We start from the raw sequence: 23,360 nt of genomic DNA, 5'->3' as shown, positions 1-23,360 counted from the left end.
ATGGGAGATGAATAATGTTAAAAGCAGTTTCTTTTGAGATTCATTATTCCTTGAGGTAGTGATGTTTGGTAGCAACTAAGTATTGTCCATGTTATTCTTGAAGGACTATTTTTTTTTTTTTTACTGTTTATTACTTATTATTTTTGACTCTGTTTGCTACCAAACACAATGGTATACATTATTAATTACCATTTATTGACTGTTTAGTATGTGTCAGGCACTTTACGTACATATCTTCCATCTCCTCAACATCCCAGAAAGGTAAGCATGATTATTTGTTTGACAGAATAAGAAGCTGGGACTCAGAGAGGTGAAGTAATTTGTTTTACTTTCTTGCATGCATGCTGAACATCTGTTTCTGAAAACTGTTTGCGAACAGGGACTATACCTTTTATATATACCTTTATATATATACCTTCTATACCTTTTATATATACCTTTATATATATACCTTTTACCGTTAATAGCATTTAATGTGATCAATACTCAGTTGGTATTCAGTATCGAATAAGTGGATAAAAATATCTTAAAGTATTATATATTTAAGATTCTCCAATAAATTTAGTTAGCAGTCAGGTTATTAAAGAAAAAAAAAGTTATAAGGGAAGAAGTAGCTGCTCTGTGGGGCCTCCAGGAGCCTGTGAACTTGAGCTAAGCAACAATGTCAAGGTCTGCTTTTAATTCCTTCATTTCTAAACTTGGTCTCTTCCTTGCTACCTTTGCAGCTAGGATGAAAAAGAAGAGTTTACATCCAAGAGAAATACTTCCCCTCAAAAGAAAAGCTGTCTTATAAGAAACTGTTGTTCTTGAAATTTTCCACAACTTGAGAAAGATTCCCTAGGGTCCTACACACTCCTCCTTCTCCTTCTTCTTCTTTTTAGGAAGGGAAAGAGTATTAAAAGAAGCCAGGATAACCACATGAGAAAGTTTGAAGAACAATATTAAATAGGATGCAAAACCCTCCTGATTATCATGTGGGTTGTTCCTGAAGGGCAACATAGATTAAAATAGTTTATGACCATTTCTATAAATTAGCCATTTAAAAAAACCCATGGGCTTCCCTGGTGGCGCAGTGGTTGAGAGTCTGCCTGCCGATGCATGGGACACGGGTTCGTGCCCCGGTCCGGGAAGATCCCACATGCCGCGGAGCGGCTGGGCCTGTGAGCCATGCCCGCTGAGCCTGCACGCCTGGAGCCTGTGCTCTGCAATGGGAGAGGCCGCAACAGTGAGAGGCCCGCGTACCGCAAAAAAAAAAAAAAAAAAGCACAACAAAACCCATACACTTAAATCCAATTATGATCACAATAATAGCTGTAGGTTATAGTGACTTAGTAAACCACTCAGGAAGGACACCAGAGAACTGCAAGATGTACACAAAATAAAAATCAATATAATTATTATGGTTATCTTTAATATTTTAAAATTGAGACAATAGCAAAATAAGTGATATCTATGCCCTTTTCTGTTAAATGTACATTGTGTTCTTGTATTATATCACTTTCTTTATTGAAAATGGAAATAGAATTCGATACTGGATTCAAGCCTTCTGTGTCTTCCCATCTATCCTGATTCTTCAATCTCTCTCTCCTTTCTCTTGCCTCCCTATGTCTACAGATGAGCTCGACTCTCACGGTCACTGCCCTTCTTCCTGTCCTTCAAAGAATCCTTCCCTAGACCCTAACACCTTTCAAGCTATTTTGTCCATGCACCCTGCTCTCTGTCCTTAGTAAGATTAAGAATGAGCCTTAATTGTTTCCAGGATTCATCTTGCTTGTTTTCTTTTCATATGTTAGCTTCCTTCTCTTTTTTCAATTTGCCCATGGCTTGTAGGGTGCTCCTACTTCTCTGACCATTTCCTCCTCAGTCTCTTTCCCACTTTGCTTCTTCCTCAAATGTTGAGATTCCTCGCCCTCTCTCCCCCCCCACCCCCCAATTTCATTCTTTGTCCTCTTTCTCTATGCCAGAGGTCTGTGAACCACCTAAAACTGAAAGCGAACTTTTGTGTCTTATGATAGGACATATTTCTCCTTGGGAAAGTATCTATGCCTTTCTTTATCGTTCTCAAAAGGGTCCTTGGTTCTTTTAACAAGGTTAAGTGCCCGTGCCCTCACACTCTTCTTAGGTTATTTCATCCTCTCCTTTGCCTCTAACTACCCTTCTTACACACCAACCACTCCCAAGTTCATCTACAATTCCTACCAGAAGAATAAGATTCATAGAACTGTTTAAGAATCAGAACAAGAAGAAATTGCACCGTGAACATTTTGTGCCTAGCTCAGCTTACTGAATCTGGTTCACTGAGGACCAGTTGACTAAATGTTAGGCGGGGGCTGGCCGGGTCATTACTTCACAGTTTGTCAGAGGAAAAACCCCAGGAGGTGAAACCAAGACTGTGTTCGCAAACACCCTAGCGGCTAGTAGCGGAGAGAGCACACCCAGATCCTAGGGTGGGGACAGGAGAGAAAAGGAGAGAAAACCCCAGTAGCCGCACAGCCCACAGCTGCGGCGAAGCCAGTCGCGGGCTCTGCTCTCAGACTCCAGACAGAAACCCCGCCCAGCACCCGGCATGCCTTTGACCGACATCCACCTTCAGCAACCACCTTTCAGATCACTATAAACACTCCTTACTCCTCCCACCTATCGCTTCCCTCTCGAAGCCAATCAGAGGAATGGGCGGGATTGTCCTTAGAGGGTTCCAGTGTTTTTTTTTTGTTTTTTTTTTTCTTAAAGAAGGGTATACTGTACACCGCGTTCCGGCTGGGGAAAAAACACCTCCAGAACTTGCGGGGGAGGGGGGCGTGGAGCCCTGTGATGGGCACTCGGGTCGGCCAATGAGGCGTCCCCGCCCCTTAAAGGCCCTGCCGCCGAGGTGGGCGGGGAAAGCGCGGGGCCCGGCCAATGGCGGCGGGGCGGACGGAGGTTGAGCGGCCGTGGGTAGGGTTAGTGTGAGAGGTACGGCGGGGGAGGTAATGATGGTGGTGGCTGAGGAGAAAGGCGGGGGAGGGGGTGCTGGGCGCTGAGCGGCGGCTCTGGCAGGGTTTTGTAGGGTGGGGGACGGTCGCGGGGCGACTCCGTCCGGGAGGGGGCGGGCGTGAGGCGCGCCGTCCGCCTGAGGGGCTGCAGACCCCGGCTCCCGGGAGCGCCGCGGCTGGCTCGGCTGTTCCATGTGGCTCCGGCGGGGATGGAGGACTCGGTGGCGGCGGCGGCGACTGCTGCTGCGGCGGCGACGGAGGAGCGGCGCTGAGGAGGGAACCGGGCCAGACTCAGCCCGACAGCGGGATTAGAGGTGTGAGGAGGGGGCGGGAGTGGACGTGCGGTGGGACCGGGGCTCTGGGACCGGGCTGGGGTCTTCTGGCATCGCCTGGGTGACAGGGACCGCTGGCGAGCCACCGCCTGCCTCAGTTGGGGGGCAGGGGTCTGGGCTCTGTGCGGGAGGAGAGGAGGCTTCGGCGGACTATTCCCTGAGGATGGGGGAGGGAGGCATTGCACCCCGCACCGTGCACTTGCCTCGCTGGTCATTGCTTCACGCCCAGGCAGGAGTTCCATTTCCCTCCGGTTGGCAGCAAAGGTGGAGGAGAGCCCAAGTGGCCTGGAGCCGGGACACTGCCCTCTCTCTGCCTTGAGATTTCCCTCCACTCCTTTTTCCCCATCCATTTCCCCCTCCGACTCAACAGCAGCGTTCTTCCCCGCTCCTTAATTTGTTCCACGCACATATTCTAGGACTCAGAGCTATTCACTATCGGCTGAAAAACAAAGTTTATTTTAAAATACTCCACTTCTTCCTCTGACTGGCGGTGGACATTAAACAGCATCCCTAGACTTTCCCGCTCTGCTCGCCCTTCTGTGATGCTAGGAGAGGGAGGTAGGGCCCCGACTTTCGCCTCTCGATCGTTGTGGATGCTGATTACCTGATGTGTTGCTCCACGTCTTTGGTGTGAATTGTAATTTCTTCCTTGGTGTCTTGCATCCTTGATGTTACTGGCTTTTGAGGTTGGTGTTTTGTTTCATTGTTTGAAAAACATGCGGAGAACTGGGCTTGTCTGTTGCAGTGTTATCTAACATGGGTGGTTAGTCACTTCTCATGCTTCTCTCCTCATATTTTTTCTCTTTGTTTTGCTTTTCAGTCCTCCAGAATACACATCATATAACCCACGAGGTGGAATGGTGATGTCTCCATGAGGGAACCTCCTCTCACTCATCCTGTGATGTGTGTCATACTGTTCTTGACTGGGCCATTCATCTAAGATGTGATTTACCCTGTGAAACAGGGAGAAGACTTATGGACCCCAAACATCATTTCAAGTTGTAGTTGAGTTTTTTAAAGTACAGACATACGTGCAAAGCTCCTTTGCTTTGGACCCTCTGCTTTGTTAAAGCTGCTGTGTTGCTAACCCAGAACTGCTCCACTGTTTTGACTGATCATCATGGCTTCAGTTTGGAAGAGACTACAGCGTGTGGGAAAACACGCATCCAAGTTCCAGTTTGTGGCCTCCTACCAGGAGCTGATGGTTGAATGTACCAAGAAATGGTAAGAAGTGCCTGGGCGTAGAGTTTGCTGTGCTGTGGCCTAAACTCACTGTGGCCTAAACTCTGCTGCTTCTGACAGCAGATTTACCTTTCTGTAGTGCACAAGTGTGTAGAAGCTGGGCGGGGTGCAGATTACTCTAACAAGTACTGTGGTGTGCACTGTTGCTGCTGGTACCGACCCTGTGGGTTTTAATTACTGCACTTCAGTATGGCTCAGAGGACTGTAACTATGAGAGCACACCAAGTACAGTAGATTTGGTCTTGAGGTCTTTCATCATTAGTCTTAGAATAACTTTGATTTTTATAACTTTAAGGAGGCATGAAGAATGGCTATTGAAATATTGTAAACATATATGCATATGTTTTGATGTAACATATGTCTATGTTTCAATAGTTTTAATACGGAAATCTGTTCTTGTGGGGTGGTGATAATCTGTTTTAATTTGTTCTTGATCTTTATTTTTTTTGCTTAAAATAACTTTTCATTATTTGCATAATAGAGTGCCAGTCCATACAACCTTAGAAATTCTTTTGTTCTGTGCTTAGTCAGGCAACTGTGTTTTATTTTAATTGCCTAATGGGATACATTTCTTGGCCAGACTTAAGGAAGCAATTAGTAGTGCTGGTCTATGATTTGCTTCTTTCCACTTGAGCAAAGTAAATTTAGGGCTTTCTTTTCACTGCCCTGAATGATAAGCAAGAAGAATTCTTATTTAGTCAGAGGAAAAAAGTTAATCTTAAGCAAATGGTACTTTGGGTTTTGATTTATTGCAGTGATTAAGCAGTATTACTGCAAAAGTAAGTCCATTTCCTTGTCCACATGGACTGTAATCTCATGTCTGTGTTAATCTCTCTTTTTAACATCCTTTTTATTAAACGGAAAAATAGCTTCCTCTACTCTAGAACTCTTAAAGCATATTTGAATATTTATTTGGAAACTAGTTTCCAAATGCTTTTCTCTTGAACTTGTTAGGAATGTTGCTTTATGTGCAATTCAAGAAATGCATGTACTGATTACCTACTTTATAGTAGGCTCTGTGGCTTTAGAGTTGAATATGACATAATCCCCACCCTCAAGGAGTTCACAGTCCAGGGTGATGACAGTCATGTAAATAAATTCTCTGTGATAGGTGCAATAATATAAATATGATGTAGGGATCTTTATCTGTCTCTGTCACTTAACAGTTGGATATCCTTGGGGACAGGTTATTTACTCCTCTGAGATAGTTTTCATATCGACAAAGGTAATAATGGTACCAATTCATAGGAAGGGTTATTGTGAAGATTAAATGAGTTAATACATGTAAAATACTTGGAACAATGTCAGGCACATAGTAAATGCCCAATAAAATGTCATCATTACTTACGAAGTTGGCAGACAAGGGAATAATCAACTCTTTAAGGGTAGGGTAGGGTGTGGGATGGCTTTCTTGGAGCTGAGTTGAGTTTTGAAAGATTCATAGTAATTGGCCAGGAAGCTAAAGGGGAAGAAATGAAGGATATTCTAGACTGAAGCAACAGCCTATGTAAAAGCATGGAGGCATGTGGCATGCTGGAAGTTCAAGCAGTGTAGTTGGATAATGATGGGGCTTAAAGTGCAGGATGGGAGGAGTGCAGTGGGCTATGATGTTTTAGAGGCAGGCAGGATTCAAATCATAAAAAGTAAAGTGCTGTTATACATGGCGTGGACTTTATTCTGTGGGTGATGGAGAGATAGGAAAAGGTTTTGAGCAGAAGAGACATTAGGTTTATATTTTGGAAAATCACTTGGATGACAATGTGGAGTAAGGATCAGTGGAAAAGGTAACTGTAGGCAGGGATGGTATGGTAGCTATTGTAATAGATAAGGTGAGAGAAAAGGCTTAGACTAAGGCAGTGGCAGAGGAAATGGAGAGAATAGAGCAGAGGGACACTTAGGACACAAAATGGATAGTACTTGGTGGTCATTTCAGTAGGGGTCTGGAAAGGGTGGGGATGAGGGAGAGGAATAGGTCTAGGTTGATACCCGTTTCTGGCTTGGAGGACTGGGTGTACTACTAACTAAACTAGGGAATACATGAGGAAAATCCTGATTACAAGTACTTCTTAACTTGGCAGTATGCTGGGGGCATCAACTTTAAGACGGTTAAATTTGAATCTCTTTTCTTAAGGGAAATAGAACATGTCAGGCGATCCTTTATTCACAACATGAGTTTCTTCCTCACAGTTTGCGTGATCCCTGGATTTTATTTTTCCTTAAAAAGTGTGTAAGTTATTGTTAATGTGTCTCAAGGTGAAAGCAAGGATGAAAATTTAACTTGATTATAGGTGAATAGATGGCTTAATTATTTTTAGGGTTGGACATTATGGTACACCTGTTAAATTAGATCTTTATGATAAGGTCTGGCCTTAACACAAGAAACATTTGGATATTCTAGAATTTTTAGACATGTAGTTCTAAATATTTTGCATTTTCCCCCTCATTTAAAAATATAGTTTAAAGCTAACGAGGTGACAGTGCCCAAAGAATAATATATTTGTTTGATGTCCTGGAATTTTATTTATAGGTGGATCCTTAAATAAAGCTTTAAAATCTTTTCATTACATACAAATTTGTTGTTATGATTTTTAGTTAGTATTCCTTTTGCCTTACTTTGCATAGGGTCCTTGTGATAAATACAGATTAGGCCCAATTTCTATACTTACATCCTTTTTTTTTTCATTCCTCATGTTGATGCTTGCAAGAATTCTTAAATTATTGGATATGTGTGCTGAATTAGAATCTATTTAAAGGACATAAGAATAAAAACAGACTTGGACACCTTGTAAGAACATATTTTATCAGCTACTTTTACATTTTAGGTATTGTGTTGGTGGTATGGAAAAATAAAAGGAGAGGAAGGAAATTTAGAGATGCCAACTGAATAAAGGGAAAGAGGCATTGAAGATAAATTGTAGGTGTTGAGAGGATAAGAAAATAGATCTAGTATAAATCAGAGAAGAAGGAATAAACTACAAAAAGAAAGGACAGTTAGCATTGCATTGGGATTGTGCCTTTGTAGGTAAACTGTATATAGGTGCCATTGCCTTTTAGAATCTTGCTACTTCAAGTGTTTTCTGAGAGGCAAGAGAGTTTGCAAAAGCCTGTTAGAACGGCTGTCCCTCAGGCCCTGCCCTAGGCTTACTGAATCAGAATCTGCTTTTTAATGAGATACATACTGTGCACATTAATGTTTAAGAAGCAGTATTTTAAAATAATGTTTTCAACCTTACCAAGTGCCCATTCATGACTCCAGGGTAAAGTATACTGATTTCTGCATGAATTTGAAACTCAAGGGAATGAAGATGAAACTCAGTGGATTCAAGAAAGGCATGGAATGGAAGAGGTTGTTGATGGAAGAGGTTAATGGGAATCAGGATATGTTTTCCAAGGGAGAACGCATTATTTCTGTGATTAAGGAGAGGAGAAATGTTTACCACGTTCTCTTGTCATGGCCATAGGTTATGAACCTGGACATGACAGATAACAGGATGAAGGTAAGACTTTCAGGAGGCCGTCTTTTTTTAGATGTAGGCCATGAGCAAACTCACAGCATTTTACCTTGATCAAAGGATGGATTCTATACATTAGAGGGTTTGGAGTTTCTGCTTTCTCACACTTTTCTTTGTTGCTGTCTTACAGTATTTTGCATTTGCCGAAGGTGGTGTGTTTCCTTAGTTCAACAGGGTCTAATTCATGATTCTTTCTTGGCGTAGTGGCTCTAGAAGTTAGGTCAGGAACAAAAACCAGAAAGACTTTTATTCATCTGAGAGAAGGAAACTATACTATGAAGTCCTATTCCTCATCACTCCTTGATAACCAGGTAGAGGCTCTAGCAAATTTGGAGATGATAAGTGTTCATATTCCTCTTCTCTTATTGTTGTCCCCAAGTCATTTAATTATTAACCTCACTTAACTGATGTAGCTCTTGGCAAGTGGTGAGACTGGCCGCTGGAGATGAGTTTGAGAGAATGAGACTGTGCTGTCTTTTCTCTCTTACTTTGTCTCTTATCCTGTACTTTTTATCACCTGCAGCCCTTTAGATTTTAGAGAAGTCTTCACTTGTATGAGCTCTCAATGGCTATTCGGGTGTTTGAGGAAACTACTTGAAAGTTAGCACGTTGTGGTTTCATTGTGGCAGAGCTCAATTCTGATAGGAGCTCCCTTACATGATGAGAACCGTTATGAGCATGTATATTTTCTGTGTATGTCTATATATCTTCTACATATATGAACATATTTTATCTGTTTTTATATTTCTTCTATATAAGTCTTAGTTATGGCATTCAAAAAGTATTTAAAGTACTGTAAACTTCTCCCCCAAAGGCATAAATATATTGGTTTCTGGTTTTTCTGTCATGTAAGAGTTCCTTTTTCTTAAATATAGTTTTAATTATAATTTATTTTTAAAATAGGTAATACAATCACACGGTTCAAAATTCTAGAGGTACATAAAGATGTTTATATCCCTGAAAGTAACCCCTCATTTTCTCCATTATTCCACAACTCTTTGCAAACCTTGTGACCTCAGGATTTGAAAAGTAAAAAACTAGCTCTTCCCAGTGCTTAAGTGTGTGACGCTGACCTGTTAGATAAAATATGAACTCCTTAATCTGATGTTCCAGGCCCTCTGTAACTGATCCCAAGTTAGTTTTCCAGTTGGATGTTAGAATGCTACATGCACTGTAAGTATTAACTTGAGTTTACGAAGGCCAAATTACATTAATAAGTACTCATCCAGATCCACTTCTTTGGGTGGCTTAAGCAAGCATTTCTCTGTTGCTCTAATGGAGTGAGCTAAAGGAACATCCACCTTGATGTGAAAAACCTACTTTTGAAATACATTAAAAAAATAATAATTGAAAACAAACTTGGTGTGTTTTAGGAGTATCTAGAAGGCTGGTGTGTCTGCAACACAGTAGAACAAGCTAAAGTGATAACAGGTAAGTTTGAGAGGTAGGTAGGGGTTAGATCACATATGGTCTTGAGATCATGGTAAGGCTTTTGGATTTTAAATGTGATAGGAAGCCGTGGTAGAGGTTTGAGCAGGGAAGTAATATAATTTACATTTTAAAAAGCTTATTCTGGGTACTTTGTGGAATATGAACTGTCCTGAGTAAAAATGGAAGCTAGGATGCTATTGCAGTAGTCCAAGTAGCAAAGCAGTGTAATGGTGGAGGTGGTGAGAAATAATTGGATGTATGTAGGTAACACACACACATGCTCCTACTACACTTTATTGAGGTATAACTTACACTTTTACATACAATAAAATGCATCCATTTTAAGTGTATAATGCAATAAGTTTTGACAAATGTATAAACCCATGTAACTAGAAATACATTTTTTGAAGATGTAGTTGACAGGACTTAATGATGGATTAGATATGGTGTAAAGTGAGAGATGGATCAATAATGACTGCAGGGTTTTGGCCTGAGCAACCAGTGAAATGTAATACTAATTACAGTGATGGGGAACACCAGGGAGGAAAAGGTTTGGCGTGAAGGAGAAATCAAGAATTGGCTTTGCTTTCTTTAAGAAAAGAAGACATCCAGCTGGAGGTCTTAATTAAGCAGTTAATTTGAAGAGTCTCGAGCTCAGGGGAAAGAAGAGGCTAGAGTCTTGCAGTGTATAGATAGAATTTATAACTATAGGCCTATAGGAAGTTTTCTGTGGTGTCATAGAGATTAAGAGGACTGAGGATTGAGCCTTGGGACACTTCAACATATAGAGGTGGGGAGGAAGAGGAAGAGCCAGCAAAGGAGACTGAAAACAATCAGTAGTGAGGTAGGAGGAAAATCAGGAATGTGTGCTTTCCAAGGAAGCAAGTGCAAAATGTATCAGGAAAGGAGTGTTTAGCTGTGTCAAATACTTTTGAGAGGTTGAGCAAGATGACCACTAGATTTGGCAAGTTGGAAAGAGTTGGTGACATTGAGGAATGGTTTCGGTGGAATTGTGGGGATGAAAGCATAATTAGATTGGGTTAGAGGAAAGGAAGTGGATACAGTCAGTATAGGTAATTATCTTAGAAAATTTTGCTACAAACTGGAGAATTAGGTAGTAGGTGAAGAGGGACAAGAGGTAAGGTATAGCTTTTGCATGGAAGATGTTGCAGCACGTTTTAATGCTAATGAAAATGGTTGGTAAAGAAGGAAAAACTGAAGATGCGCTGGGAGAGGAAGTAACTTCAGGAGAAAGGTCCTTGAATGAGAGAAAGGGAACAGGATCCAGCACATAAATGGAAAGCTTGAACTTAAATAGAGGCAGGGACAATTCATTGTTACAAGGAGGGAAGCAGAGTACATGGGTAGGGAAGCATTTAGGTTGGTAGATTTGGTGGGGAAGGATGTGGACTTTCTCTTCTGTTGGCTTCTGTTTTCTCAGGGAAATAATATTAAGAAGTCATCATCCAAGAGGGAGGTGACAGAAAGTTATTGAAGGATTGACAAGAGAGGAAGTATGAAATCGTCAAAATGAGAATGAATTGAGTAGGGAAATGTAGGATTGTTAGTGCTGAGGACCTTCTTAACATTGTGGTCATAGATATAAAGTGAATGCACCCAGCATGTTTGCATATTTTAATTCAGCTGTGTTATGTTCAGTGCTTGGGTGCAGGCATGGAATAGGCAGAGTTGGATTTAACCAGGGATGGGTTTATGTCAGGAATGTGTAAGTGAGGAAAAGAAGGGCAAGGAAATTGGGAGTGAATGCATGGGAGTGGTTATAGTGATGAACCATGGAGTATAGGATAGAAAAGGAGGAAAATAAGGACATGAAAGCTAGGATGGTCAATGGAAGAGTGAAGAGGATAAAGATTTTGAGATCTTAAAGCGATTAAATAGTTGTTGGGATTGGGATACCAGAGTGAATGAGCTAGAAAATTGGGAGGTAAGAGTCAGAATGAGATGTTTGATTGTGGAGGATGTGGTTAACAGTTATGACAAGATATAGGTGGTGGTCTCCTTTGCTTATTAGTTAAAAAAAAACAAGCACATATCTTCAATATATTTTTTTAATATATTTTAAATTAATATGCTTTATATGTTAAATATGGGTATACCTTAATTTCTCATTTTTTAAAATAAATAAATTTAAGTAGAATTTTCCCCTATATTTAAATGGGTCATCTTTTGTACCTCTGGGGTCTCTCATTTCTCTTTAGACTGTAGCTGTTAGGGTATGACCATGGTGGTTGGTGGTTGAGATGAAATGGAGGAAAAGATTTTTGGAAGTGAAGAGGGCAATCAGGGAATTTAGAGGCTATGGGACAAGTTATCTATGTGGCTCTTGGAATTGCTGAGAATAATTGGAGGAGAAATGGTTAAGACAGGGAGTCAGGTGCTGAAATCTTAATGAATGAGGGGAGAGGTGGGGCAAAAAGTTTTACTTTGCAAAACTTTCTGTTACAAGTTATGTGAATGTTAAACACCTTATTCTTTGAAACAAAACAGGACAGTCTTCTTTTCCACAAGATGAATTGTCAGAGGTAGATGTAATTTTAGTAGAGAATAAATTGAGTTGTTACTTTGTTAGTTATTTTTGTGTTTCTTGGACTGAATTCTTTTTTAAACTTGAATTGTTATGTAGAGTATTTTATCTATGTTTTAAATGTTTAGTCTATGTGAAGTTCAGTTATACAAAATTCAGTTGTGATGGGTTAAGGAAAATAGTGGAGCGTCTTTATGCCATAAAGACATAATTGGATATTGCAGTGCTTACATCACAGTCGCCTTGACACCAGGCTCAGTATGCCTGTAGATCATTGACAACTTTGGCCTGATCTAAGCGGCCTCTTTTGTAAATAAAATTTTATTGGAATACGGCCATGTCCATTGGTTTACATATTGTCTATGGCTGCCGTCATACTAAATGGCGTCTTACCCATGCTAAATGAGTAGTTGTTACATAGACTGGATGGCTGCAGTTTGAACTATTTATTATCTGGCCCTTTAAGAAAAAGTTAACCTCTGCTCTAAATCATTGGAGTTACAGCTAGTGTTTGTGGAATCTAGAGTCTGGTACTAGTCTAGTACTTAATCTGTTAGTACCTCATCTGTAAAATGGTGAGGGTAATAACAGTGCTTCCAGCGTAGAGTTGTTTTGATAATTAAATGAGACAATACATGTAAAGTGGTTAGAACAGTGCCTGACATATAGTAAGCACTCAGTAAATATTGCCCATTGTCTTTATCTGATTATTTAAGCATTACATGGTGAAAAGAACTATCTAGAGAAAAGGAGTAGAGTGACTGAGAAGAAGACTGAAAATATAACCTGAACATTTAAGAGTGTTTGAGAAAGATGAACTAGCGCAGAAGGCTGGAGTGACCTGAGAGGTGGAAGTAGACCAAGGAGCCTGATAGCAGAAGTGCTGTGCTGAAATGAACTAAGTTTTGACAGTACTTCGGCTTTTGGGGAAAGGAACTACATCTTTTTGCTTCTGGAGCAAAATGGGTTCATATGGTTTTATAACTTTATTTCTTTTTTAATAACCACTTTAAGTAAGTGATTTTCAGCTAAAGAATATGGATAAGGAAACTAACTTAGTTCCTCCAAAGTAGAATTAACTTGCCAGCATTCGTGTGTGTGTGTGTGTGTGTCCCCTGTGGTGACTATTTGTGATGTTTAGGATATATTTTTTTATGACAATTTTCCTTCAAATTTCTTTTCCCTATCATGACTTTTATAATGGCCCCATGGAATAAATTGTGTCTTTTGGTAGTATATTTTTTAAATGAATTGTAAGGGATTATGCGAAGATGTTCTACTCTTATGACAGTTTAGTTTCATATTAGTTTTGTAATTAGATGCTCAGGGAACTTAAAATTAGGCATTTGTAGAAGTGTGCTATTGATGCATCAATGTGTTTGTTCTAATTTTGTGGAACATATCAACAGAAGAGTCACTGAAGTAGTTCACTGCATAACATAAAAAGTCTAGTGTGCTAAAGGAAAAATTGTACAAGCATTTTTAACTGAGTGTTCAATAGGGATGTTCATATTCTGCATATTTTTTAAAAGGAGTGGAACTGAGTTTGTGAAATTGGGACAGTAAAATTATTGCAGAATGCCATATATGTGTGTCTTATTTTTCACTCTTACAGTGATATTTTTAGGCCGCTTTGCTAATAGACACCTAAAGAATTTCTTTGGTAAGTTTGATCTATTAAAAAATTTCCTGGGCTTCCCTGGTGGCGCAGTGGTTGAGAGTCTGCCTGCCGATGCAGGGGACACGGGTTCGTGCCCTGGTCCGGGAAGATCCCACATGCCGCGGAGCGGCTGGGCCCGTGAGCCATGGCTGATGAACCTGCGCGTCCGGAGCCTGTGCTCTGCAATGGGAGAGGCCACAACAGTGAGAGGCCCGTGTACCACCAAAAAACAAAAACAAAAACAAAACAAAACAAAAATTTCCTGATGTTATTAATCCCAGTGTTGTTTTTATTGAAATACTTCTTTTTAAAAAAAGCCACTTCTAAAAATTGACTTTATTACTGCATTAACAATAAAAAAAAGAATGACTTTAATGCAAAGAATTTATCACTTTAAAAGTTGATACTCTGCCTATGTCCAAAAGAGTTTGTCAGCTTGAGAATATAAAATAACACTATGTTGACTAATTTAGGGATATAAATAGAACAGAGATAGTCTTAGAGGAGCAGAGTACATGTTACTAGGCACTTAAGAGGAGTTACCGCTGGACACTGGAGTTGGTTTTGAGTTTACTGTCAGCTGTGGCAAAAAAGGAAGCACATTGGCTCACCGAGTATACCTTCTGGCTAAAGAAAATATTCAAACTCATTTGCAGAGACTTTTCTTAGAACTTAATTAAAGCAGGATTTTTATTATGAAAAAAATGTATGACATTGGATAACGTCTCAAACTACAAAAGACTCAGACTTTTAAATAGGATAATGTTTATACTGACCCTTTATAACAACCCTGTATGAGAGAATATGGCTGAGGAACCTAGTTTTCTGATCATCTAATTTAAATCAAGGGTACACATTGGAAAATTTAGAAGAATGAATATTTAACATAGATCATCAAGTTCTATGCTGTGCCATACAGGAGCAACTAACTACATGTTGCTATTTACATCTAAATTTAAATTAAATAAAATTAAAAATTCAGTTCCTCAGTCACATTAGCCACATTTCAAGGGCTCACTAGCCACATGTGGCTAGGGGCTACTATATTGGATGGTGCAAATATGGAACATTTCTATCATCACAAAAGGTTTTGTTGGACAGTGCTGTTTTAGCCATTTCCGCTCAAAACTGGCTAATTTCAGAATTGCTGGGGCACTCTGCAGATAAGGTGATTGCTGTCGTCTTTGGAAAGTCCTGATTCTGTAGGTCTGGAATAGTGCTGGCAAATCTGTCATTTTAGAAGTTCCTCAATTGCTTAAGATCATCAAGCCAGGTTTTAGAACTACCACATTTGAGTCCTCCTCAAATATCTGTGTAAAGTAAAGCTTTGGCAGGTGTTAGGTGACAGGTCCTATTGGTACTCCAGAAATTATTAAGTTGAAAATTTGAATTGAAATTTTTTCCTTTGGTTCAGCTGTTTTGTAATGTGTGTGCATGTGTGTGCTAAAAGTGAGAGCAATGTACTTTAGCTATGCCACATATAAAGTTGTCAAATTAATATAAACATTTGAACCAGTTCATTTATTCATTTAAAAAAAAAGTTTGCTCTCTTCCATAGAAGCAAGGACTGTTGGGGATAGCTAAAGATAGAATAATTTTTTTTTTTTTAAAGAGAAGTTTTGATGCTTCTCAAGTACCTGCACTGTTGTACTTCCAGGCACCATCTCTAGAGCTGCTGATTGTTTTTTCTCTGAAGATTCCTTAATTCTCTCTCCAATTTTTCTGCTGCCAATGCCTTGGTGTCATCCTTTGTCATCTTTTGCCAAGGTGCATGGTTCTCAAAGTGTGCACTGAGGAGCCTAGAAAGCACCGCAGAGAACTCACAGGTGTGCCAAGGGATGCTTAAAAATGTTGAGGGAAATACAGCAACATCTATTGGAAACCACACAAACTACAAGCTTGAGGTAGCTCATTTGCAAAATTAGATTGTTATATTCCTTTCAGTGATACCATATTTTTACAAAGCTGAGTTTTTGGTAGTTGCTATGACAAAAAGCAAGTACCATGTGAAAATCCATATGAAACAGGAAAAGGGGAAGGTCGTGTCCAATCTGAATCTAATGTTTGAGAAGTTAGCAGTACTCAACACAACTTGTTAGGACATACATTTTTCTAAAGTTGTTTGGACCTGACTATTTAAACAGAATGGTTGGGCTTCCCTGGTGGCGCAGTGGTTGAGAGTCCGCCTGCCGATGCAGGGGACACGGGTTCATGACCCGGTCTGGGAAGATCCCACATGTTGCGGAGCAGCTGGGCCCATGGCCGCTGAGCCTGCGCGTCCGGAGCCTGTGCTCCGCAACGGGAGAGGCCACAGCAGTGAGAGGCCCGCGTACCGCAAAAGACTCCCCAAAAAACAGAATGGTTAAGTATTTCTTTTGGCCTATGAAAAAATTACTGACACACTAATTAGGGCTTTGTCAACCCAGAAAGTTTGGGAACCTCTAGTATAGGCTTTTGTGATAGCCTTTAACATTTTCCTCGCCTCTTTTTGGTCCTTTGTCTATATTATTGTCATTGTTATCCTTCTAAAAGGAACCCTCTACATTTCCCCTTTGTTTATAGGGTGCTGTTAGTATGGTAATTTTAATCTTTTTAATTTACCTTTATTCTATTTTACTAGTCTTTCCCAATCATTTCCCTTAAGCTTCCAAAAGATTGTTTACCACATGCAAATAGTTTCCTTCACATGTTAGCTTTCATTCTCCTCTATCCCCTTCCAACAACCATTCAATGCAAAGAGCACGTAGTAATATACTCTATGGCAAAGTAACTTAATTGAAACTGAGTTTATTCATGCAATAAGTGGGCTTAGAAATTGAGTTTAATGGTTCAACTTTAATTTGAAGAGTACTCTAATTTACAAAATAATCTTTTAAAAATTGGTTAATTCATTTACTTTTAAACTTTTTATTGAAATTATTTTAGGTTTACAGAAGAGTTACAAAGATAACATAGAGAGTTCTTGTATTCTTTTCACCCAGCTTCCTTTGAGTGAAATTAGGGTAAATAAATTTACCATGGCCATTTATCAAAACTAAGAGATGAACCTAAGTACAATACTATTAGGCCAAAGTACAGACTTATTTGGATTTCACCAGTTTTCCGTTAATATCCCTTTTCTGTTTGAGGGTATAAACCGGGATACCATGTTGCATTTAGTTGTCACATCTCCTTAGTCTTCTCCAATCTAAGACAGTTCATCAATCTTTCCTTGATGGTTTTGAAGAGTGCTGCTTATTTTGTAGAATGTTCCTCAAATTGAGTTTGATGTTTTTCTAATTAGACTGGGGTTATGGATTTGGGGAAGACGCCACAGAGGTGAAGTGCTCTCATCACATCATATCAGAGGGCACATGATATCAACATGGCTTATTACAGTTGATTTCACCTTGATCAGTTGGTTAAGGTGGAGTCTGCCAGATTCCTCCACTGTTAAGTTACTATCCCTTTCCATACTCTATTTACTAGCAACCAGTCACTAAGTCCAGTATACACATGGGGCGGAGAATTAAGTTCCAGTTCCTGGAAGGAGAGGTATTAAAAACTTTGTGGATATATGTTAGAATCACCACAGAATTAATAAACTTTAGAGGGGAGATATTTTGAGGTTATGTAAATATTCTGTTTCTCTTTAAAGTTTTTTTTTTTTTTGGTGGTAAGCGGGCCTCTCACTGTTGTGGCTTCTCCTGCTGCAGAGCACAGGCTCCGGACGCGCAGGCTCAGCAGCCATGGCTCACGGGCCCAGCCGCTCCGCGGCATGTGGGATCTTCCCGGACCAGGGCACGAACCCGTGTCCCCTGCATCGGCAGGCAGACTCTCAACCACTGCGCCACCAGGGAAGCCCCTCTTTAAAGTTTTGATCACTAATTTCCAATTCATTAGTAGGTTTTGCCTGCAGCACTTAATACGGTGTTCTAATGATGATTTTCTATTTCCCTTATTCCTCTTTTATTGTTTGGAATTCTTCTGTAAGGCAGAGTTGACCTTTCTCATTATTTATTCAGTTATGTTATTTATACCAGTTTGGTCTTATATTTATAAAATAACCTTTTGATATTGTTACTGCCTTTGGTACTAAGGTTCTGGTAGGGGGTATATTGTTGCAACATTTTTTTTAAAGGAAACTTTATTTTGAAATAATTTCAGAATTATAGAAAAGTTGCAAAAGTAGTACAAAGAATTAATTCCCGTATGCCTGCCACCCAAATTCCCCAGGTGGCAACATTTTATCATACATGCTTTATCACTCTCTCTTGCTCTCTGTATGTCATTTTTTTTTCCCTTAACATTAACCATGATGCCCTTTACCCATAAATGCTTAAATGTATATTTTCTAAAAACAAGGATATTTTCTTACCTAGCCAAGGTTTACCAAGGTTTACCAAATCAGGAAATAAACATTGATTTATAGCAAAAGAAGAATTTGCAGGGTCCATACATTACATTTAGTTGTCACATCTCTTACTCTCCTCTGATCTGATAGAGTTCTTCAGTTTTTCTTGATCTTGATACTTTTGAAGATGTTGCTGAATTTGCTTTTGCCTATTGTTTCCTGTGACTAGGTTCAGATTATGAGTATTTGGCAAGAGTACCAAAGTGATGCTGCATACTCACTACATCATATCAAATGTGTGTGTGTATATAAATATCCTATTCCTTATCAAACTTTTATCCACTAGTTTGAGCATTCAGTGTGGTTATATTTTAATTCGAAACAGATAGGTTCATTCATTTTTATTTGTATTTCACTTTAGAAAATCCCTCTATCCTTGTTGAAGTAATTAACTGATTAATTAATGAAATTTTAATGTTGTTCCTCAAATAAGAACTTTTTTTAAAAAAAGTCACATGATGTTGATTGGTCCCATTATTGGTGATGTTAACTTTGATCACTTGCTTAAAATATTGTCTAACAAGTTTCTCCAATTGTAAAGTTACTGTTTTTTTCTTTGTAAATATCCTATTCCTTATCAAACTTTCATCCACTAGTTTTAGCATTCAGTGTGATTATGTTTTAATTCAAAACACCGATAGGTTTATTCGTTTTTACTTGCATCCCACTTTAGAAAAGCTCCCCCCAATTCTTATTGAATTAATTAACTTATTAATTAATGGAATTCTAATGTGTTTCCCCAAATAAGAGCTATTTTTTAAAGGGTATAATCCCCATCCCATCTATTCTGTTCCCGCAGCCTTGTCCTTTTTCCCTTGTTCCACCCAACCCCTGAATGTAGCTAGTTTCATTATTCTGGGTTTCTTCTTATTTTTAAAAACAGATTTATTGAGAGATAATTCACATACTATACAATTCACCCTTTTCAAGTGCTCAATTCCGTGGTTTTAGTGTATTCCTAGAGTTGTACAACCGTCATCACCATCTAATTTTAGAACACTTTCATCACTTCCAGAAGAAACCCATACTCAGTGTCAGTCACTCCCTATTCCTCTGGAACTCCCCTCCCCTCTTCCTCTTAACACTGCTTCCTGCTCCTGCCCTATCCTTGCTCTCGGCAACCACTACTCTACTTTTCTCTCTTCATTTGCCTATTCCAGACATTTTATGTAAATGGAATCATACTATATGGTCTTTTGTGACTAGTTTCTTTCAATTAACATAATGGTTTCAAGATTCATCCACGTGTAGCATGTATCAGTACTTTTCGTTACCAAATCATATGCTATTGTATGAATATACTGCATTTTATTTATTCTAAATGGGCATTTGGGTTGTTCCCACTTCTTGGCTATTATGAATAATGTTGATATGAACATTTCCGTCCTGGGTTTATACCTAGAAGTGGAACTGGTAAGTCATGTGATAACTTCAACTTTTTCAGGAGCTGCCAAAACATTTTCCAAAGGGGCTACATCATTTTATATTCCCACCAGCAATGTATGAGGGTTCCAATTTCTCCAGCCGTCACCAACACATCTTATTGTCTGTTTTATTTTAGCTTTCCTAGTGGGTGTAAAGTGGTATATGATTGTGGCTTTGATTTGCATTTCTCTAATTGCTGGATGATGTTTAGCCACGATCTTTTCATGTGTTTATTGGCCATTTACATATATATATTTGGAGAAATGTGTATTCCGATCCTTTGCCCATTTTTAATTGGGTCTTTAATCTTTTTAGTGGTGCAATGTAAGAGTTCTTTATATATTTTAGGTATTATATATTTGTCAGATATGTGATTTGCAGATACTTTCTCTCATTCAATGAGTTGTCCTCACTTTCTTTTTTTTTAAATTGAAGTATAGTTGATTTACAATATTGTGTTAGTTTCAGGTGTACAACAAAGTGATTCAGTTTTAAATACACACACACACACACACACACACACATAACACATACACACACACAGATATATTCTGCTTGGGATTGCATTGAATCTATGGATCCAGTTAGGAAGAACTGACACCTTGGCAATATTGAGTCTTCTTATCCATGTACAGGGAATCTCTCCATGTATTTAGATTTTTAAAAATTTCTTAAGAGTTTTTTAGTATTCCTTATATAGATATTGTGTGTGTGTATTTATTTATTTAGATTTATACCTAAGTATTTCATTTTTAAGTGTTAATTCAAATGGTATTGTGTTTCAAATTACAATTGTTTGTTCCTGGTATACAATAAAGCAATTGATTTTTATATATTAACCTTGAATCCTGCAACTTGCTATGATTGTTTATTTCTTCCAGGATTTTTTGTTGATTCTTTGGGATGTTGTACATAGATAGACAGTCACGTCATGTGTAAACAAATATAGCTTTATTTCTTCCCTCCCAACCTGTATACATTTTATTTTCCTTTCTTATCTTACTGCATTAGCTAGGACTTCCAATATGATTTGAATAGGAGTGGTGAGAGTGGACATCCTTGCCTTGTTCCTGATCTTACTGGGAAAGCATCCAGTTTCTCACCATTATATATGGTGTTATAGTTTTTTTGTAGATGTTCTCTACCAAGTTGAGGAAACTCCCCTCTACTCCTAGTTAGCTGAGAGTTTTTACTATGAATGAGTGTTGGATTTTGTTAGATGCTTTTTTTGGTATCTAATGATATGATCATGTAATTTTTCTTTTTTAGTCTGTTGATGTAATGGATTACATTAATTGATTTTCAAATATTGAACCAGACTTGCATACCTGGAATAAATCCACCTGGTTGTAGTGTGTAGTTTTTGGTTTTTTTTTTTGTTTGTTTTTTGTGGTACGCGGGCCTCTCACTGTTGTGGCCTCTTCTGTTGCACAGCACAGGCTCTGGACGCGCAGGCTCAGCGGCCATGGCTCACGGGCCTAGCCGCTCTGCAGCATGTGGGATCTTCCCGGACCGGGGCACAAACCCGTGTCCCCTGCATCGGCAGGCGGACTCTCAACCACTGTGCCACCAGGGAAGCCCGTTTTATTTAAATGCATTATTGGATTTAATTTACTAATATTTTCTTGAGGATTTTTGCATCTGTGTTCATGAGGGATGTTGGTATTTAGTTTTCCTTTCTTATAATGTCTTTGGTTTGAGTATTACAGTAGTGCTGGCCTCATAGACTGAGTTAAGAAGTATTCTCTCAGCTTTTATTTTTTGGAACAGAATTAGTATAATTTTTTCCTTAAATGTGTGGTAGAATTCACCAGTGAACCCTTCTGGGTCTGGTGCTTTCTGTTTTAGGAGGCTGTTTATTATTAATTCAATTTCTTTAATAGACACAGGACTATTCAGCTTACCCATTTCTCATTATAGGGGGTTTAGTAGATTGTGTCTTTCAGGAAATTGGTCTGTTTTATCTAGGTAATTAAATTCACGGGCATAGAGTTGTTCATAATATTCCTTTAGTATATTTTTTAAGGTATTTTTTTAAAAATTATTTTATTTATTTATTTTTGGCTGCGTTGGGTCTTTGTTGCTGTGCGCAGGCTTTCTCTAGTTGCGGTGAGCGGAGGCTACTCTTTGTTGCGGTGCATGGGCTTCTCATTGCGGTGGCTTCTCTTGTTGCAGAGCACGGGCTTTAGGTGCCCAGGCTTCAGGAGTTGTGGCTCGCGGGCTCTGGAGCGCAGGCTCAGTACTTGTGGCACATGGGCTTAGTTGCTCAGCAGCATGTGGGATCTTGCCGGACCAGGGCTCGAACCCGTGTCCCCTGCATTGGCGGGCAAATTCTTAACCACTGTGCCACAAGGGAAGCCCTTTATTTATTTATTTATTTTTTGCGGTACACGGGCCTCTCACTGTTGCGGCCTCTCCCGCTGCGGAGCACAGGCTCCGGACGTGCAGGCTCAGCGGCCATGGCTCACGGGCCCAGCCGCTCTGTGGCACACAGGATCCCCCGGGACCGGGGCACGAACCTGCGTCCCCTGCATCGGCAGGCAGACTCCCAACCACTGCACCACCAAGGAAGCCCTTTTTTTTTTTTTAATGTAGTGATTCACAATTTTTTAAATATTTATTTATTTATTTATTTTGGCTGTGTTGGGCCTTCGTTGCTGCATGCGGGCTTTCTCTAGTTGCAGTGAGTGGGGGCTACTCTTCATTGTGTGCAGGCTTCTCATTGCGGTGGCTTCTCTTGTTGCGGAGCATGGGCTCTAGGCACGCGGGCTTCAGTAGTTGTGGCCTGCGGGCTCAGTAGTTGTGGCACGCGGGTTTAGTTGCTCCACGGCATGTGGGATCTTCCTGGACCAGGGCTCGAACCCGTGTGCCCTGCACTGGCAGGTGGATTCTTAACCACTGTACCACCAGGGAAGCCCCCCTTTAGTATCTTTTTAATGTCTACAGAATCAGTACTGATGGGCCCACTTTCATTTCTAATATTAGTAATTTGTTTACTCTTTTTTTTTCTTGTTAACCTGGCTAGAAATGTATCAATTTTATTGATCTTTTCAAAGAATCCACTTTTGGTTTTGGTTGATTTCCTGTTTTCAGTTTCATTGATTTCTGCTCTAATTTTTATTATTTCTTTCCTTCTGCTTACTTTGGATTTACTTTGCCCTTTTCTAGTTTCCTAAATTGGAAGCTTAGATTAATGATTTTAGATCTTTCTTCTTTTTTAATATTGTGCACTCAGTGCCATTAATTTCCTTCTAAGCACTGGTTTTCTGGTTCCCACAACTTTTAATAAGTTACATTTTCATTTTTATTTGTTCAATATTTTAAAATTTCTCTTGAGACTCCTTTGACACATGTGTTGTTTAGAAGTTCACTGTTTAATCTCCAAGTTTTTTTGGGTTTTCTAGCTATTGGTTATTTATTTCTAATTTCATTCCATCATGTATGAGAGCATACCTTGTATGATTTCAATTTTTAAAAATTTGTTAAGATGTGTTTTATGGCCCAGAATATGTTCTGTCTTGGTGAATGTTATATGTGAGCTTGAGAAGAATGTGTATTTCTGCTCTGGTTGGATGAAGTATTCTATAGATCCAGTTGATCGATGGTGCTTTTCAGTTCAACTGTGTCCTTACCTGATTTTTTGCCAGCTGATCTTTTAATTCCTGATAGAGGTGTATGGAAGTCTTCAGCTATAATAGTAAATTCATCCAGTTCTCTTTACAGTTCTATCAGTTTTTGTCTCATATATTTTGATGCTCTGTTGTTAGGCTCATACAAATTAGAGAATGTTATGTCTTCTAGGAGAACTGACCCCTTTATCATTATGTAATGCCCCTCTTTATCTCTGT

At 39.4% G+C, this 23,360-nt stretch overlaps 1 protein-coding gene across 3 annotated transcripts in view; it reads left to right on the top strand.

Annotated features, from left to right (window-relative positions):
* The window catches only part of EHBP1 (EH domain binding protein 1), a 460,296-nt gene that overhangs the window by 110,386 nt on the left and 326,550 nt on the right, over positions 1–23,360 (top strand). The window contains exons 1-2 of one of the 3 annotated variants that reach the window (XM_089922338.1): positions 3,032–3,286; positions 4,125–4,528. In XM_089922338.1, the coding sequence (XP_089778464.1) occupies positions 4,425–4,528 (104 nt within the window). In that variant the 5' untranslated portion in view covers positions 3,032–3,286; positions 4,125–4,424. Of the gene's footprint in view, positions 1–3,031; positions 3,287–4,124; positions 4,529–23,360 lie in introns of those variants that run through there. The other 2 variants (XM_022597318.3, XM_089922339.1) reach the window with 2 other exon arrangements.

This window comes from Delphinapterus leucas, chromosome 13 (assembly GCF_059928025.1).
Source record: "Delphinapterus leucas isolate spDelLeu-1000000601 "Yukka" chromosome 13, BTC_Dleu_Yukka2, whole genome shotgun sequence".
In the NCBI taxonomy this organism is placed as follows: domain Eukaryota; kingdom Metazoa; phylum Chordata; class Mammalia; order Artiodactyla; family Monodontidae; genus Delphinapterus; species Delphinapterus leucas.
The sequence above is the reverse complement of the archived record's forward strand: the minus strand, read 5'-3'. Positions and strand labels throughout refer to the sequence as shown.